The sequence below is a fragment of the Gorilla gorilla genome, chromosome 2, assembly GCF_029281585.2.
Source record: "Gorilla gorilla gorilla isolate KB3781 chromosome 2, NHGRI_mGorGor1-v2.1_pri, whole genome shotgun sequence".
Lineage (NCBI taxonomy): Eukaryota > Metazoa > Chordata > Mammalia > Primates > Hominidae > Gorilla > Gorilla gorilla.
Genome location: NC_086017.1, coordinates 172,186,055 through 172,203,233, shown reverse-complemented (window position 1 = coordinate 172,203,233; position 17,179 = coordinate 172,186,055). Strand labels below are relative to the sequence as shown.

At 39.8% G+C, this 17,179-nt stretch overlaps 1 protein-coding gene across 3 annotated transcripts in view; it reads right to left on the bottom strand.

Annotated features, from left to right (window-relative positions):
- Nucleotides 1–937: 937 nt before the first annotated feature.
- PPM1L (protein phosphatase, Mg2+/Mn2+ dependent 1L) overlaps nt 938–17,179 on the bottom strand; it is a 318,938-nt gene continuing 302,696 nt past the window's right edge. For all 3 annotated transcript variants that reach the window (XM_019024654.4, XM_019024655.4, XM_055381933.2), the window contains 2 exons: nt 14,318–14,479; nt 938–11,072 (listed from right to left, as the gene is read on the bottom strand). In XM_019024654.4, coding sequence (XP_018880199.1) covers nt 10,726–11,072; nt 14,318–14,479 — 509 coding nt within the window. In that variant the 3' untranslated portion in view covers nt 938–10,725. The remainder of the gene's footprint in view (nt 11,073–14,317; nt 14,480–17,179) is intronic.

Here is a 17,179-nt window from a genome sequence, read left to right as displayed (position 1 = left end):
ATAAACAAGATAATTTTTTAAAAAAGCATTTTATATGTAGAAATGAACTTTTATATTTATCAGACTTAAATTTGAAAGCAGGTAGAGTAGGCAGTTGTTTCATCTGCGTAACAAACTCCTTTTCTTTCCCCTTTTTTTTAAAAAAAATATTATTCTTTTTAAGAGATGGGGTCTCACTGTGTTGACCAGGCTGGTCTCAAACTCCTGAGCTCAAGTGATCCTCCTGCCTTGGCCTCCCAAAGTGTAGGTATTACAGGTGAGAGCCACTATGTCTGGCCCCAACTTTTTCTAGAAAATTCTGAGAATTGTCTAATCCACGAACTCCATCTACATGGTTAGTGCAAGTCACCATGTTACTACAATATGGCCTAAGCCATGAGTACTACCCACTCTTCAGAGTCTAGAATCCTGGAGAGAGTTTACCTCTATTTCATTCTGTCTCCAAATTTTACAGTATTTCTTCCTGCATTGAGTGAAAACCTTTGCAGATGGATACTCTGTTCTGAACACTTTTCTCAGAGGTGCATCATGCTGTGTTGCTGGAGCCTACATCTGTGTATAATGTAACCCTTGTTACCTTATAGTAATTACTATATAAACTTTGTCGATGTGTTACTATAAAGCTGGGTAAAAGTTGTGTTAGGTTTATAATAAACATTTTTTGTTGCATACATTGTATGCATGTTTATAAATTGCCTTGTTTTGAACCAGAGCCAGGCTTATTCCCATTCCAAATGAAAGCACCAAAGTCTCAAAACCTCCTGCCTCTTGCTTCTGTTAGGCTTTGGTCTTATCCTCTACCCATGAATTGTTTCTTTGCTTTCCACATAGAACCCTAGCTCAAGCTACTCCAACTCAAAAGCATAGAGAAATTATAAAATTCAAGAACAGATGTTAGAATGGAAAATGAGTTTAACTTAAAAGAATACCAGCAGTCTCATGTTTAAAGTCTAACAACTTTGTGTTTATTTTTGCTTTAATCTTGTCATGGGTAAATTTTTAGCTGTTCATTTTTATACAACACCACAGGATCAGAGATAGCATGAACACATTAGTCTCTACGAGGCTAATTCTACCCGAGCACTCATCAAAGCGACCCAAATGACATGCCATGCATCTTGAGTGACCGTGCACTGCCATATACTCTGAGCTCTACTACAGGTAATGTTACACCAAATTGACATTGTAACTGTGTTTCAAATGTCTCTTAGAGACAAATACAGATAAGTAGGTATAATAACCTCTGAAGACTTCCAAGAGTAATGAGGTTTCGCCAAGGCTTGTTGTATTTATCATGGATAGTTTTCAGGAAATAACTTACGAGAAAGCCTGATTGATTTGACAGTCATTTTGACCTGTGATTTATTTATTAAGTACAATTTGAAGATTCCTAAAATAAAGTATTGCCAATAAATTATAGATCCTGTATCTCTTTATAAACAAATAATCCCTTGTGATTTTTAAAGTTGCAAGAAAATGCTGATGGAAAAATTTTCATGATGTTGAAATAGGTATAAATAAAAGCTTATACAAAGCTACTGTCTCAACATCAGCAGGATAAGAGAGAAGAACTTCTGAGACATTATACTGTTCCCCAAAAAACACTACTTTTTTTCCTTCCCCTTTTTCTCTCCCCACTCTGTGCTTTCCTCCTTTCCATCCTTAATAACTGAGCTCCATCTATGGTTTTAATCTTACTAAATCAGAAATTGGCTTGGTTTCATTTGAATTTCCTTTTATATGTGCTCATGATTAAAAACAAAACAAAAACCCTACTTTTGATCACAATCAGATCTTTACCGTCTCTAACCATTTACTGTCTAGTATATGAAGTATATGAATTATTCTAATTCAATAGGATTCTAATGCAATTTGGCAATAACTAGTATTATTTGGATTTAAAAAGCCATTGGCATAAACAGAAAGAGATGTTTAGGGGGAATGAGCAGGCAAGCAAATAATTTAGAAAGAAGTGATGGTTTCTGTGATTAAAAATAAAAGTCTGGGATTTAGTTTTTCTTTGCCATACAGAAAACAGATGTTGCTATTTTTGTTCAAAATACAAAACTTAAGTTCCATGCTTAGACTCTGGAATGTGTAAAGTAACTATGGATACCAAATTTATGATTTAAAAAAAAATGACATTTAGTCTTCTGTTCATATTTGAAATCAGGAAATAATTGTGCTCCTGAAATGTTAACTTTCTATATAACAGATTCACTGATTTACACTCAGGAACACTGAAGATAACTCTCAGTTCTGGGCTCTCTTTGGGGGCATAAGGTTATTACACTAGTCTCTTGGGAACAAAAATAAAAATAGGCCATGGAGAGATGTTCTTGCTCCTCCCTTTTCTCCTTTTCTATAATCCTTTTCTTCCCTTAGAAAGATCTTGACAACCTGGCTTTCACCAGCCTACTGCTGCACCCTTGCACAGCTGCTGGCCCACTTGGGTGGAGGCTTCCAGTGGCACCTTCCACTGGGACAGTCCCACCCCCCATCCTCGTCCCCAGAGGCTCCATGTCTCACTCCCCACCCCATCCTTCAGAAACTAGGTGAGCTAGTAAAACAGAGTAATTATCTTCTGCAGTTTGCTTGAGTGTTGGCAAGAAATTCCCAATCTCATATCACTTACTCTTATATGTGAGAAATAATTATTCTAATTCTGCCCTGTCCCAACAAATCTAAGCCCATTGGAAGAAATCATGAAGATAACAGTTTTCATCCCATTGGGTCAATATTGAGTGTTATTATATCTCTGAGGCCCCCACTAGGGTGTAAGCCCCAAGAAGGCAGTGATGGCGCCTGAGTGCTAACCAATGGATACATTCACTCAGACACAGTCACTGCCTGGCACATAGTAGATGCTCACACAAAAAAGGAAAGAATAAAATATACAAACACACTTACAGCAATAATAGTGACTTTCCCAATGTAATCTGTTCATAAGATTGATCAATCTGTTATAAATGCAATGATGCTTCTATTTTTAAGAAAAAAACTCATACATTTTCCTTATACAAATTATGTATGTGAGCAGAGTTTACATTGGGGTCTTTTGGAATGAACTGTTTAATTACTATTTTCCAGGTTTGTCAGAATAATCATTTATCTGAACCCACTAAAATTTCTATTTGTCTTTCTGTCTCTCTTTTTTTCCTGGCTGCCCATGAGAATGCTGAGACATTATCAAATAGATTTCAATTCTGTGACCTGAACTGCAGTTGTGTAAGTGCTATAAATCAAAATCATTTGCTTTAGTAATTGAAGAGTAAACTGAAAGACAATATTGTAGATGTTAATGTTTCAATGTGAACATGTAATAAATTAAAAAGAACAAACACTGCTTTCTAGAATAGAAGCAAAAGTTATGGGTTTTCTCCATGGTCATATTTTATTCATTATTCTACTTTCTGCACACTGTATATGCTTGAGATAAAACAATAACCAAGATGATAAATACATAAAGACTGTTAGTTGTAGTCTGGGAGCCTAAATAAGAGGAGTATTCTTGCTTAATGTCCCATGGTTCTAGCTTTTCTCCACACAGCAGGATTTCATTTTCAGATTTCAGACGTTTTCATTACTACACGAAGAAGTCATCATTTGTCCTAAGATAGACAAATGGGAATTTAAAACTTATACAAAATACATCTTTTTCTTGGGTTAGAGATGTCTAATACATCATTTCTACAGGATTAATTTTTTTAATTATATGAGCAACCTGACCCATTGCATTATATGGATTAGAAAACTCTCTAAGAAGCAAGAATATCAAATCACTCTGTGGTTGGTTTTTGTGAAATTGTCTGTCGTAAATTGAGTACTCACTAGTATTCATGTTGGCATTTGCAAAATTACCACTATGTTAAAACTCGCTCCCAGTTGTACCTGTGACTATGTTTATCTGACTTCAGTTTTACTGTCCACGATTTGGAACGTGAATGGAATCTAGGACAGTAAAGGTGTTGAGGACAGCAATAAATGAGATCTCATGTATCCATTTTCATCAGAAAAAAATGGAATAGGGACTGCAATTTTACTAACTTCACAAATAACTGAGAATGTTCATTTTCTCACTTCAATGTTAACTCCTTCACTAAGAGCGTAAGTACAGAAAGCATAATTCATGATGTAATAAACTATAACACCTCCTTTTCTTAATTTAAAATATTTCCTTTTATATTACTCTCCCTTGATTTGGGCTTCTGTATTTTCTTAAAAATGCTTTCCTTTACATTCTAATTTTGACCACACTGGAAACTGATTTTACAATTTTTTATTAAAAAGTGTTCCAAACCATTTTTCTTAAATGTGATTCTGCCCGTGCCATCAGTCCTACAAAAGGAAGCTTTAAAATTAAAATGCTGTCTTCATTAACAAATAAGCAAAGCATTAACCAATACTCTAAGAGACAAGCCCATTTTTTGAATGGTGAAAAGTGGTAACAACTGCCTTTTCTTGATCTATGTGCAGGTGTCAGAAATTACTATTAAACACAACCTATATATAGTAAAAATCTGATAATCCACATTTCTTATAAGCTACTTTTTACATTTTTAATGTCTGGGTATCCTAAAGGGGTTTTTCCCTGATACTTGACAATTACATCCGCCTTTGCTTCTGCATGAACACGTTTTACATCGTGAATTATCTAATTAATATAGAAATATTTTGAGATAATGCATGATATCATATTTAATTTATGAACTGCCTCATGACAAAAGTTAATGAGAGCTGATACAATCCCTCTCCTGAAGTGGCAGCGAGTAACCCGGGCAGGCTTTGCTCTGGGTCACTCAACCCTCTCTCCACCACAATCTGCCACCAGTGCCTTCACAGTAATCTGCTTGTGCTCAATGTCCTCGGAGGTTTTTGAGATTAACTTGGATTTGGCAAATGTTAGGTGGGATTTTGTGTTTAAATAATACAAGGTTATAGGACTTCAGGAATAAATGAAACCGCATCTCTAAATACGGTCTATACCTTTGCTGCATGCTTGCTTTTTGGTGGAGCTTTGAACAGGGAAACTGTCTGTGATGATTTGTTAAAATGAATAGTTGCTACATGCTCTCCTCAAAGTCCTTAACTTGGATCTATTAAAGCAGTTGTACATATGATGCTGTGGTTATTACTAAACACATAAAAATTATCAATAATCAACCCTAGCCTCAACAGTTTGCTGTTCAACAGTGGTAAAAATAACAAATAGACAAAGCATTAACATTACTAAGGATCAGCAAACAAATTTACATATTAGAAAAAATGTTTAGAAATGCATCTATTGGAAGCCTCATGGTATCAACTGCCCCCTGCCCTTTGCAATCCACCACCTAGCCTAAGAGATCTTACTTTTAGTTTTTTAAAATATTTTGGATAATGTGCAGAGGATGAGCTAGTCCTAAATATTGGATGTAATTTTAAGTTAATGACTTTTGCCTTAATTCACTCCGTACCATGTTTTCGACTAGATTTGTTTCATCCATGACTTTGGGGTAATCTCTCATAGCTTCCCAAACCTATTTCTGCAGCCAAGAGTAACTACTATGGAACTACAGGAAGGCCTCACATTTTAGGCAAGAGATAACGTGCCAAACTTAACTATGTACATAAAACATGAAAGGTGGGATGATATGGGACAGGAGTTTTAGAAGGTATGAGCTCTAATTGATTTCAAATTATTTCACTGAATCCAGAGAGGACAATAAAGGAAAGAAAGTAAATAACTGTTAATAGTTTACATTTCAGTTATTATATAACAGATCGTTAGTTTTAAAAATCGTTAAAATTTCAGAAGTGAATTAAAATCAAATTTCTGTTTTTCCTTTTCTGTGATTTTTCTATATATTTTTAAATATCACATAGTAATGAAATATAAAAATATTCATTTTGATTCAACCCAAAAAGCAAAGGTAACTGCAAAAAAGCAATGGAAAGATCTTGGAATGAATTTGAGACATATTTAGCTATGGCAGGGCTCTTGCTTATTATTCATATAAAAGAAAGTGATGGCCGGGTGCAGTGGCTCACACCTGTAATCCCAGCACTTTGGGAGGCCAAGGCGGGTGGATCACAAGGTCAGTAGATCAAGACCATCCTGGCTAACACGGTGAAACCCCGTCTCTACTAAAAATACAAAAAATTAGCCACGTGTGGTGGAGGCCGCCTGTAGTTCCAGCTGCTCAGGAGGCTGAGGCAGGAGAATGGTGTGAACCTGGGAGGCGGAGCTTGCAGTGAGCCGACATTGCGCCACAGCATTCCAGCCTGGGTGTCAGAGCGAGATTCCGTTAAAAAAAAAAAAAAAAAAAAAGGGATGATGTTTAGAGCTTTCAGTAGGATTGTTCTGCTATCAATATGAGGCTGCTGTTGGTCATATTAAGTCATACTACTTCTTAACACTGCTTTTATTAACAAGTCAGCTTCATATATGAAAGGCTAATGCTTCTAAGTTGCAAATTGTACTGCTACTACTAAGAGTCATCGTGAATGAAAACACAGCAATATTTCAATATACCAGAATTTCCCAAAGGGTGTTCTTTAGAACACAAGTTCCTTGCAGTGTTACTAGATGCCACTCAAAAAAGTTTCTGTGGTCAAATTAATCTGGAAAACACTGGGCTAACTGACAGTAGATATTTGTTGTGTTTTTCTCTCCTCGCAGGACATTTAAATTAGAGCCTTTGATGTGCTCATGTTCACTAACTTTCTAAGATGGTATGTGTTTTCCAAACTTATTGGATCCTAGAATCCTATATTTAGAAGAGCATCTTTGGAACTTGTGTTCTTTGGAACACACTTTGGGAAACACTGGATTCTATTATTTCTACAGCTAACTACCTCAAAAGTCTAGATATCAATTACTTAATCCAGAGGCAATTAGACAGGCATAGTATCTAACAGTCATGTCATTTCTCCAGAGCTGGATGACAAATGCTGGTGTGACATGCTAAGGCAATTTTGGGGAACTATTAGGGGATGAACAGTCTAGTTGTGGGTCAAAAGGAGAAAAAAGAATTTCTGAAATCATTGGAAAAGTTTTATACAAAGTATATATTCCTATAGTTTCAAATATACAATGATATGCTGCCTTTTCTAAACACAGACCTTTCATTGACACAGTTGCAAGAGAGATCTGGCAACAACTTAGAGAACAAAGACAATCAGGATAATCAAGATAGATACACCTTGATACACAAGTTCCTTGCAATGTTACTAGGTGCTACTCAAAAAAGTTTCTGTGGTCAAATTAAACACAAAGGAAATTAAACGTAAAGGAAACAGTGGACTCAATTTCCTAGAATCCAACAGTGGAATCAATTTCCTAGAATCACTTCAGATTAAATTGAAATGATGATGCCATCACTCTCATGCAATCCTGTTTGCCATTTACCCAAAATGATGTAATAATTACACTTGTATGAAATGAGGCCTGTTTTAAATTATCCAGCTTGCATCCTTCACTATAACACTCTCTGTGTAATATTCTTATGACATATACAAGATTCAAGAAGCCAATACCTCAGTCCACAGCAAGGAATAAAATGCAGCCACTGGTTACCAGTAATATGTACATATGTACACAGATATGTCACATTAGAACAGCAATTCAGAGTTAATTGCCTTGGGGCAAGTTGGTCATATAAAATAAATACAGGTCTTGGGGACAGCTTTGGAGCTTTCTATATAAGTGTTGTTTATTCCTATGATGAAAGAATTGTAGATACAATTAATTAAAAAACAATTTCCCTAGCTGTCCCTCCCCCAACCTATGTTAAGAGTACAAATTGCCAGTGGAGCAGCAGCAGAGCACTGCATTAATGGAGACCTGGGCCTGGCATCCTGCTGGGGTCTCAGAAGCACATGGCCATTCCCGTGTTCATTTCTAAAAGACTGTAAAACCATCCCAAAATTTGGCACCATGGGGACTATTGGCAATTCGAACTTGAGCTAGCTAGGGAGTCTAGGAAGCCTTGGATGACAATTCCAAAGCTTTGGCAGTGCTGCTTAGGGAAGCTTCACATGCAAACATCTCAAATCAATTTCCCTAATGGCTAGATTCAGCATTCCCAGGTCCCTGGGGAGCAGCCAGTGTACCATAGGGCACCCCAGGAGTGATGTCTGCACATCCCCAACAGCTGGAAAAGGGCTAGGGAGAGAGAGAGCTCCAGAAGGAAGGGAACAAAATACTCTGATTTTAGATATAACTATCCTAACTATTAATGAAACTGCTACAGTTTTGCCTAGAACTTCTATCTTTCGAAAATCTACAAGCCATAGTAGGGGGGAAAGAGGCAGTAATGGGAGTAGGATATATACACTCTATTTGGTTAACATCAGAAATGAATTAATTATACAAAGCAAAATTTAGAAGACGCCTTGTGAACCTCAATTAGAGAGAAAGTTATGTAACTCGTGCACTCAGCACCATCTGTTAAGAAATTCTGCAGGGCACGTAACCACTGATTTACTAATTTAGTAGCTTTTCTTTTTCATCTTTATCAAAACACTGCTGCTTTCATTTTAGACAATAAAAATAACTGTGGAATTTAAAAATGTCTTTTCCTTGCTATTATACATTTTTGTGCTACGTTAAAAATAAAGTTGGCTATGGGCTGTAAAGTGCTGACACCATTGGTGCTGATTTCAGTTCGATGGTGGGTGGGGGCAACTCTTAGGAGTCAGAATGTCCTGAATTTCCAAGCAAACTCAGCCACCTGGCCTGGCCATCTCAGCACTGCTCACAGCCAGCATTTGTTTTCCACATTCCCTTCCCTGTCCCCACCCCAAATATTAATACACACATCCACATATTCAGTGTTTCCCCATAGGCAAATGCTTAAATCTAAAATGGTGGCAGATATTTTGTACTAGAAGATTCTATGGCTAAAAAACAATAACCAAGGTTCTAACTGTAATGCTGGAAAATACAGTATACAAAAGTAAGCAAATCTGATGGGAAATCATTAGTAATTCTCAGTGCAGTCAAAGAAAGTTAAGTGCTTGGAGAAATCAAGACAGATTGCAGCCCTCCACATCCACAAGGCAATTTCTTCACTCTCTCGAATTCTCTCCTGGACACTGCTTTGGGAAAACTCTACAGCAGCAGGAGGGGAGAGGGCAGGGCTCCACGGCGAGGAGGTGGCCGGTGAATGTGGCATATGGGAAGCTATAGCCACAAATGCTCACAGGGAAAGAACAAAACCAGGTGGATACAGGGGGGTGGGAGGCAACGGAAGTTTTGTTTGGCTGTTTGAGTCACCTTAGGCAAAGAGAGTGGCCCAGCATTTTCTCTAAATAAACTTATAAAATACTAAGGTTGGAAAAATGATAAATTAGCGATACAGGAAATGGAGAGCAGCAAGCCAGGCCCCTAAATAATTCTGGCCCACTTATCAATATGGGTTCACGCTTGAATTCCTGACTTGCTGTGTTGCCACTGCCAGGTCCCTTTGTTGCCTCCCCTGCAGGCCTGCAGGCCACAGGGGGCGGTTTGTATTTGCCTGGGGAAAGCTCCCTGATGTGGATGGAGATTTGCAACCAAATATTGAAGACTGCTGCCTTTCCATTGTCAAGGAGAAGCTCATCCCAGTAGTTTCCCACCAAATCCCAAGCTGCAGTAGCTGGGAACTCTGCACCTGGCTTCAAGGAACACACATACAGTTATAGGCTGCTGCTTCTCAGAACACTGCCTGACACTTGAAAACCACTTGGAAAGAGGCAAGGAAAAACACAAAAACTGGCAGCTGGAGCTCAATTCAGCGTGGTAACCTCACCAGCTCACTCCTTTCTCAATGCAAACAGCTTACTTGCCAGGGAACACTGTGACTCATTCAGTATCATTTCCTTCATCTACTGTTGAAAATGGAAGGAATCATGGTATTGTGGCTTGCTTTTTTCATTTCCCCTAACGTGGTTTCTTGGTCATGTAAGATGAAAAATCAGGGTGTCTGTTGGTGAATTTAACAGCTGCCTATTACATATGGTAAGGACTAAGCAAAAGGTTAACGGTCATGCATGATTAGGATAAATGCACAAAGGCTGGTCAGGTGGTATACAAAGTCTTAACTATTAAAGGAAGCAAGGGAAAAGGGTTATTTCTGCTGTGCAGGAAGTTGCCACTGGTCTCTCATCCTCTCTGCTTCTCGCAGTCCCCAAGAGCAGCCGAAATAATAAACCATTCCAAATCTGCTTCCAAGCTGCTGCTGAGCAGAAAACATGGGCTCAGAAGGACAAAGCATTCTTAGGACAGCTCTGTCTCTTGGCAGAGGGTGTTGCCACATCAGCCCCTGACCACTCACAGGTGACGCAGTGGCCTGTCTCCTGCAGCACTGGGTGGCCTGTCCTGTCCACTGAACCAAAGAGAGGACACAACAACAGCTGATGCCTGGAGGACCCTGAACAGGATCTTGAAAAGAATCTTCAGGGAGACTAAATGACACATATGCTATTCACTTCATACACGTGACTCTACAGCTATTTATATATTTTGGACACTGGATGAAAGAGTTGGGAAAACATGAAGAAACCGTTTTCCAGTTTCTTAACTACATTGGCCAAGGGCACCCTCTGTTCGTCACTGATTATAGACCTAAGACCACCAGGGAGGGGGGATTCCATGTCCGGGATGGATGATCCTAATTACAACTCCCACACTTTTCACTAAATTAAAAGAGACCAGTGTGTTGAAAGTCCTTTAGTCTAAGGCAGCTGAGACCCCTGAAGGGTTCACTGCTCTTCTGTTTTGCTGCTATTTCTGAACTTCACCACCATGACTGTTATATTGTCAGGGCAGCCTCTGTAAAATGACTGTAAAACTATGCTCTTGGCCCCAAAGTGAGGTTCATCCAAGCGCTCCTTGATGAATCGAACTGCTTCTTCATTGCTGAAAGCATCCCAGAGACCATCTGATGCCAAGATCATGAACTCGGGCTGAAGCTTGTCCAGGTCAAAGGTCAGGATGTCTGGGTCTGGGATGACCACGTTGAGATTTTTCAGTGGATAATCCCCCAGGGACCGAGACATGGCCAGGATTCCCTGGACCCTCCAAGAGCCATTGAAACTGATGAAACCACCTAGAAAGACAGGATGAGCCCATTAGTTTGACCAGCTGATATCTCACTTACCTGGGATAGTCTAGGTACGTGCGCAACAAGGTGACCTACTTCATGTGAACTGGGCCATGGGCACTCCCCTTAACCCCATCACTCCTGGGACCCACTGCATGGCCTGGGGTTTCATACTCTACCAGTTGATCCTCATACCCTCATCCTGGCATCTTGAAGGATTTCAATAATATATCAATAAGAGTACTGAAGGTAGTGGATACATATGGGGGAGGGCATTGGTTTTTAACTTAACACCGTGGTGGCTCAGTGATTGACAGTAGAGAGCATGAGGGTAGGGATTTGAGGAGAGTGGCAAAGGAATGCTGAAAGGCAGGTGAACAGGCACCGTATATATCATTTGGCCTGAGGCCACTCTTAAGTCTGCCTATATAGATCTCAAAACAGCTCTGTCCCCCCAAATAGGATCAAGATTAAGAAAAAGCACATACTAGTATAGTCATTAAAGGCTCAGGTCAGACTACTTGAATGTGATTCCTGGCTCTGTCTCTTCTAACCATGTCTCACTTTGGATGAGAAACTCTTTCTCTGATCCTCAGTCTCCCTGGCTACAAAATAGAGACAGTATCTATTTTATTGGGTTGTTGAGAAATGAAGGTCTTATTCCACGTAAGTCATTTGGCACAGTCCCTGAGCATAATATGCACTTAACAATTGTTTCTGTTATTTTTTTCTTCATTCACATATTTGTCAGATATTTACTAAATACCTACTCCATGGAAGGCAATGTGCAGGATATGAAGTTATACAAGATCCAGACCTTTCTTTAAAAAAGTAGACAGCCTGGCAGGAGAATTAAGCCACAAAAAGTATTAAATACAATAAGCACAAAGTGGTATTCTTCAGGGCGAGACCAGTGTCTGCTAAATGCTGTAGGCAGATGGAGAAGGGAGGGATGATTTCCAGTTCTGATCATGAGGGTAGAATGAACATTAAAGGTAGGCTTTGAGCGATGGGTGAAACATCTATGGGCAGGATATGTAGGAGGACATTCCAGGAAGCGTGGTCTAGTAGGCAAGAGCATAAAACCCAGTCCTGGGTTTCAGCTGTGGTCTCACCATTCACTAGCTGTGTGTGCTTGGGCACATAAGCCTCTGTGAAGTTCCAGTTTGTTGGCTACAAAATGAGAATAATATTATCAACCTCTTAAGACAGGCAAAGAGAAAGTGTATGTGTAAAGTGCTAGGCTTTGCTGCCAGCACAGGATGAGCACACAATAAATGACAGCTAATGTTGTTGTTGGAAACAGTATAAGGAGTGGCGACAGAAAGACATGTATTTGGCCCAGACTGGCTGGACCTTACTGTCATGCTAAGCAGGAGGGGGAAAGATGTCCTGAAAAGAGGCTGAGGCCAGAGAAAACACACATGAAGATGGTAAAACCAATCACTGTTTCTTAAGCCTTGCGTAAAATATGCAATTGATCAAATTATGTAAAAGAACAGAGAGGTTAGATTAACCTCCTTGGAGACAGTGTCCAAATTTGCTTCTACAAAGAATCAATGTAGGGTGCAGGTGTGGGTAGTGGGTATGACAGGGAAGAAGAGGAAGGATAAAATGGCCATGATATTTCAAAAGAGAGCACTGAATGGTAAGATGACATTTGCAGGTGTATTGTGTACACATCCTTGCCTGTGCTGATACAAGACTGAGCTAACTGTATCTTAATTTCACAGCAGACTCCTACAGGCAGATGGTGTTTTACAAGTAGGAAGCCAGAGAACTTTGCTCCTACTGCCTGGAGGTCATCAAAGCTTGATAGATGCTCCTAAAATATCATTCGTTTCATCCCATCAACAGAAAACCTGACCAATGCTTTCATTAAAAACTATTTTGCAACTCAAGCAGTCACTGAAGCAGGAGGTTGTAATAAAATTCAACACATTTTGACTTAACAGTATGGTTCCCTACTGTGAAAACTAAAATGTTGATTAGGTTCATTCAATTCATTCACTGGGCAGAAGCTGACCTGTAGAGATCGAGAGTCAATGTGCAGATTAACCCAGACAGCAGGGGCCCATCCTGGTCAGATACTAGGGTACATGAGCACCCCGCTTGCTCCCCTCTGACAGCTGGCCTGCTGCCTGGCACATCATGAAGAGCATACATCCTGCAGCTCTCAGTCTGAAAAGTTACAGAATTCTTCCCTTACATAGGTATAAAGGTATTCTCTGAAATCGAATTATGAAAATGTAATAATCAACTGATAATTATCCTCCGAGTCTTTGTCCAAACATCACTCTGGCAAGGCCCACACAGCCCACACTACTTAAAACTGCAACTCCCTGACACTCCCCTTACCTGCTTCATGTCTTTCCATAGCAGTTATCAACTTCTAATATACTATATGAATGACTTACTTCTACTATTTTTTTTTGTTAATGTCTATTTACTCCATTCCTCACCCCCATGCCAATTTCAGAATGTAAGTTTCATGAAAGCTTGGGAATGGGGTTTTATTTTATCCCCAGCTCCTAAAATATTGAATAAACCAATGAATGAATGAATAAGGGACCCCTCTACCCCCAACCTTGCTCTGAAATATTTACTTATACCAGGCACTAAGCCAAATGCTCAAGGCATAGAGATGAACAAAACCAAGTTCCTGTCTTCAAAGAGGTGACAGGAAGGCAAGGCAGATAGGAGAGCCAGGTATGTCCATGTATTGTAAAAGGTGACCCAAGACGTCCACATAGGATGCTGGGGAAGGGCAGAGGGGCATCCACCCCAGAATGGGAAGGCCCTTGCCACAGTGTGACATGGAAAGCTTCCAAAAGAACACCTTAAACTGAGTTTTATGGGACAAGTAATTGTGACCCAGAACAGCACTTGCAAAGGCACAGAGGTATCAGAAACAAGGTCTTTTTAGGAATGGTTAGTAGTTAGGTGTGGCTCCGAGGGAAGCAGCATACAGCAACAGGCTAGAGAAAAGTGAGAACCCGGGGCCCAAAGATCTTATTAGCCTTTAAACTGGAAATGGGCTTTTTAGTTCTTTTGGAATCTTTGGCTATGAAGGAAGACAGATTTAGTGGCCATTTATTTGATAGGCAATGTTATAAAGTCAATCTCAGTTACCTCAGTAGCAGCCTCTCTAATACTGCGTAACTGAACATTTTATCCAGGAGCTCTCCAAGCAAGCCGCCTTGTTCACCAGCAAGACAGCAGACATTTCTTGGAGGTGTTCACAAGCTCACCTGCTCTCTTTATCCTCTTTCTTTCCTTCAACTGGTAAGGCTTGTGATCATGAGACAAAGGAATAGCGTTCCCATCTTTGTCACACAGGACCCCGCGCGAGTCACCCACGTTGGCCACAGTGAGGTCTTTATCTGATAGCAGAGCAATCAAACACGTTGTGCCTGAAAAATAGAAGAGAGAGAGAATGCGGGAGGTGAGCACTGCATTCAGGTTCCATTGCTTCTTGTGGTAACTGGATTCTTCAGTCATTAAAATTGCTTCTGCTGGGTGAGAATTTGACTCCAGCCACTCTGAGAATGATGGCTGTTCACTTCGACAACAATGATCAAATCTGACAGTCAATTTTCTTAACCATGTTAGAGTGTCACTAAAATAGGCTAGGATAACATTATAATTTTCCTAAATCACTTTGTGCTACTCTTAAACACATATCACATTTAAAAGGATGAGGAGAGAAACAAAATCAGTTTGAAGTTTCAGTCAACTGATACACACTTTAGGCTTCTGCTTGGTGCTGAGTTTCTGTGAAGTCCCAGTTGGAAGTGGGAAGGATGGGGGTGTGCGGTGGGCTCCTCATTTCTAGGAGGGCCTAGAAATGCCAACAGCTGAATCATGTGGAGCATGAGGAAGCTGCTGATGTCAGGACAGGTTGAGCTTGCCTATACAAAGTCTGACAGCAAAGACTGGTGGCCAGAAACAGGTCCGCTCCAGGGTGTGATGGAGGCAGACCATAAAGACAGAAGCAGAAAAAGCTCTGGTGTTGACAGAACTGAGGCCTAGGGAGAGGGTGGTCCGAGTCAGAAGAAAGCAAGATTGAAGACGTGCTTGCCTGAAGCCCACACAAGACACAAAGGACAAGCTCTGCTCAAATCCTTTTTGAAATGGGAATGGATAAAAGCAAACAGAGTTGAACGGTCTGGTCTAGTTGGAGCCTGCCCTGTCCAGCTCCTTTCTGTTCACCTCTTCCTTTTTGACAGTGTCACTCATATGCAAATACCTGCTGAAATGCACAACCCATTCAGCTCTTGACTCAAACATATCTCCCTTGTTAAAATTATGCACTAATTAGTCTTCATTAACGTTTCCTTCCTCATTAAGGTCATATTCTATAACAAGAATGTCAACTGTATCTAAATGGCTCTTTAGTTTTCATGGAACAACAAAAAAGACCGATTTTTTTTTTCTTTTTTTAAGAGATGGGGTCTTGCTCTGTCATCTAGGCTAGGGAGCAGTGGTGTGATCATAACTCACTGAAACCTCAAATTCCTCGGCTCAAGCAATTCCCCCACCTCAGCCTCTGGAGTAGCTGGGACTACAGGTGCATGCCATGGTGCTGGCTTGAAAAAAAACACTGAATTCTTTTTTTTTTTTTTCAGTTTTACTTTAAGTTCTGGGACACATGTGCAGAATGTGCAGGCTTGTTACATAGGTATACATGTGCCATGGTGGTTTGCTGTACCCATCAACCTGTCATCTAGGTTTTAAGCCCTACATGCATTAGGTATTTGTCCTAATGCTCTCCCTCCCATTACCCCACATCCCCTGACAGACCCTGGTGTGTGATGTTCCCCTTCCTGTGCCCATATGTTCTCATTGTTCAACTCCCACTTACGAGTGAGAACATGTGGTGTTTGGTTTTCTGTTCCAGTGTAACTTTGCTGAGAATGATGGCTTCCAGCTTCATCCACGTCCCTGCAAAGGACATGAATTTATCCTTTTTTATGGCCGCGTAGTATTCCGTGGTGTATATATGCCACATTTTCTTTATCCAGTCTATCATTGATGGACATTTGGATTGGTTCCAAGTCTTTGCTATTGTGAATAGTGCTGCAATAAACATGTGTATGTATGTGTCTTTATAGTAGAATGGTTTATAATTCTTTGGGTATATACCCAGTAATGGGATTGCTGAGTCAAATGGTATTTCTGGTTCTAGATCCTTGAGGAATTGCCACACTGTCTTCCACAATGGTTGAACTAATTTAGGCTCCCACCAACAGAAAAAAAACAACAACACTGAATTCTTAAATAGACATAAAGAATAAATACAGGTTGATATCAAGAGCAGAGAGAATAATTAAAATAACTATCATAATATAATCAGTTATTATAGTTCTGCTTGAAATTCCATTCTTAAGCTTATTTAACTAAAAATGCCTTGATCAGATATGGAAACACATGAAATGTTGGTTAACACAGGATTTCTAATACAAAAGGCCTTGGGGGAAAAAAAAGACTAATTTCATGGATTATCAAAGCAATTTTTAAAAAGCTATAAGAATGAAAATTAAGCAAAAGCACAATCCACACAATTAGAAATTGTTGTTCCCAGTTTTTGATTTTTTTTTATATTGGAAACTGAAATTTTGGTATTCAACATATCCTCACTTTGTCCTCAAACATCTGATTGAATTAAATTATCCTACACAATCATAGCATAACTTCTCCTATAAGGCACAGTCTTAGAGTTTGAAAGGTAAAATAGAAAGATTGCTTCATGGGATATTACATGGCTTGTAGGCATTACTTCAGCATCACTCTTGGAGTCCTCTCTCTATAGGACTCTCTTCTCTTCTCACTCTGCACTGTCTGGGTGAGCATGTCGCCGACCTTGGCTTCCACACTTTCTAAGTCTATGCAGTTAGGCTGGTTGACACTCCTGAGGTCTACACCAACTGTCTAGTAGGCGTTTCCATTTGCATGTACTCCAGGGGATCCAAGGAAAGGCTTTAGGGCCTCCATGAGAGGGAAGGGGAGGAATCCAGCTGGCTGAGTTAAAGGCCCCTTCCCCAGCCACATTTCAACTAGGACAGCTCTGCTTCCACGTGTTAACGGCTAACAAGTCAGCTGCCATGCAAGAT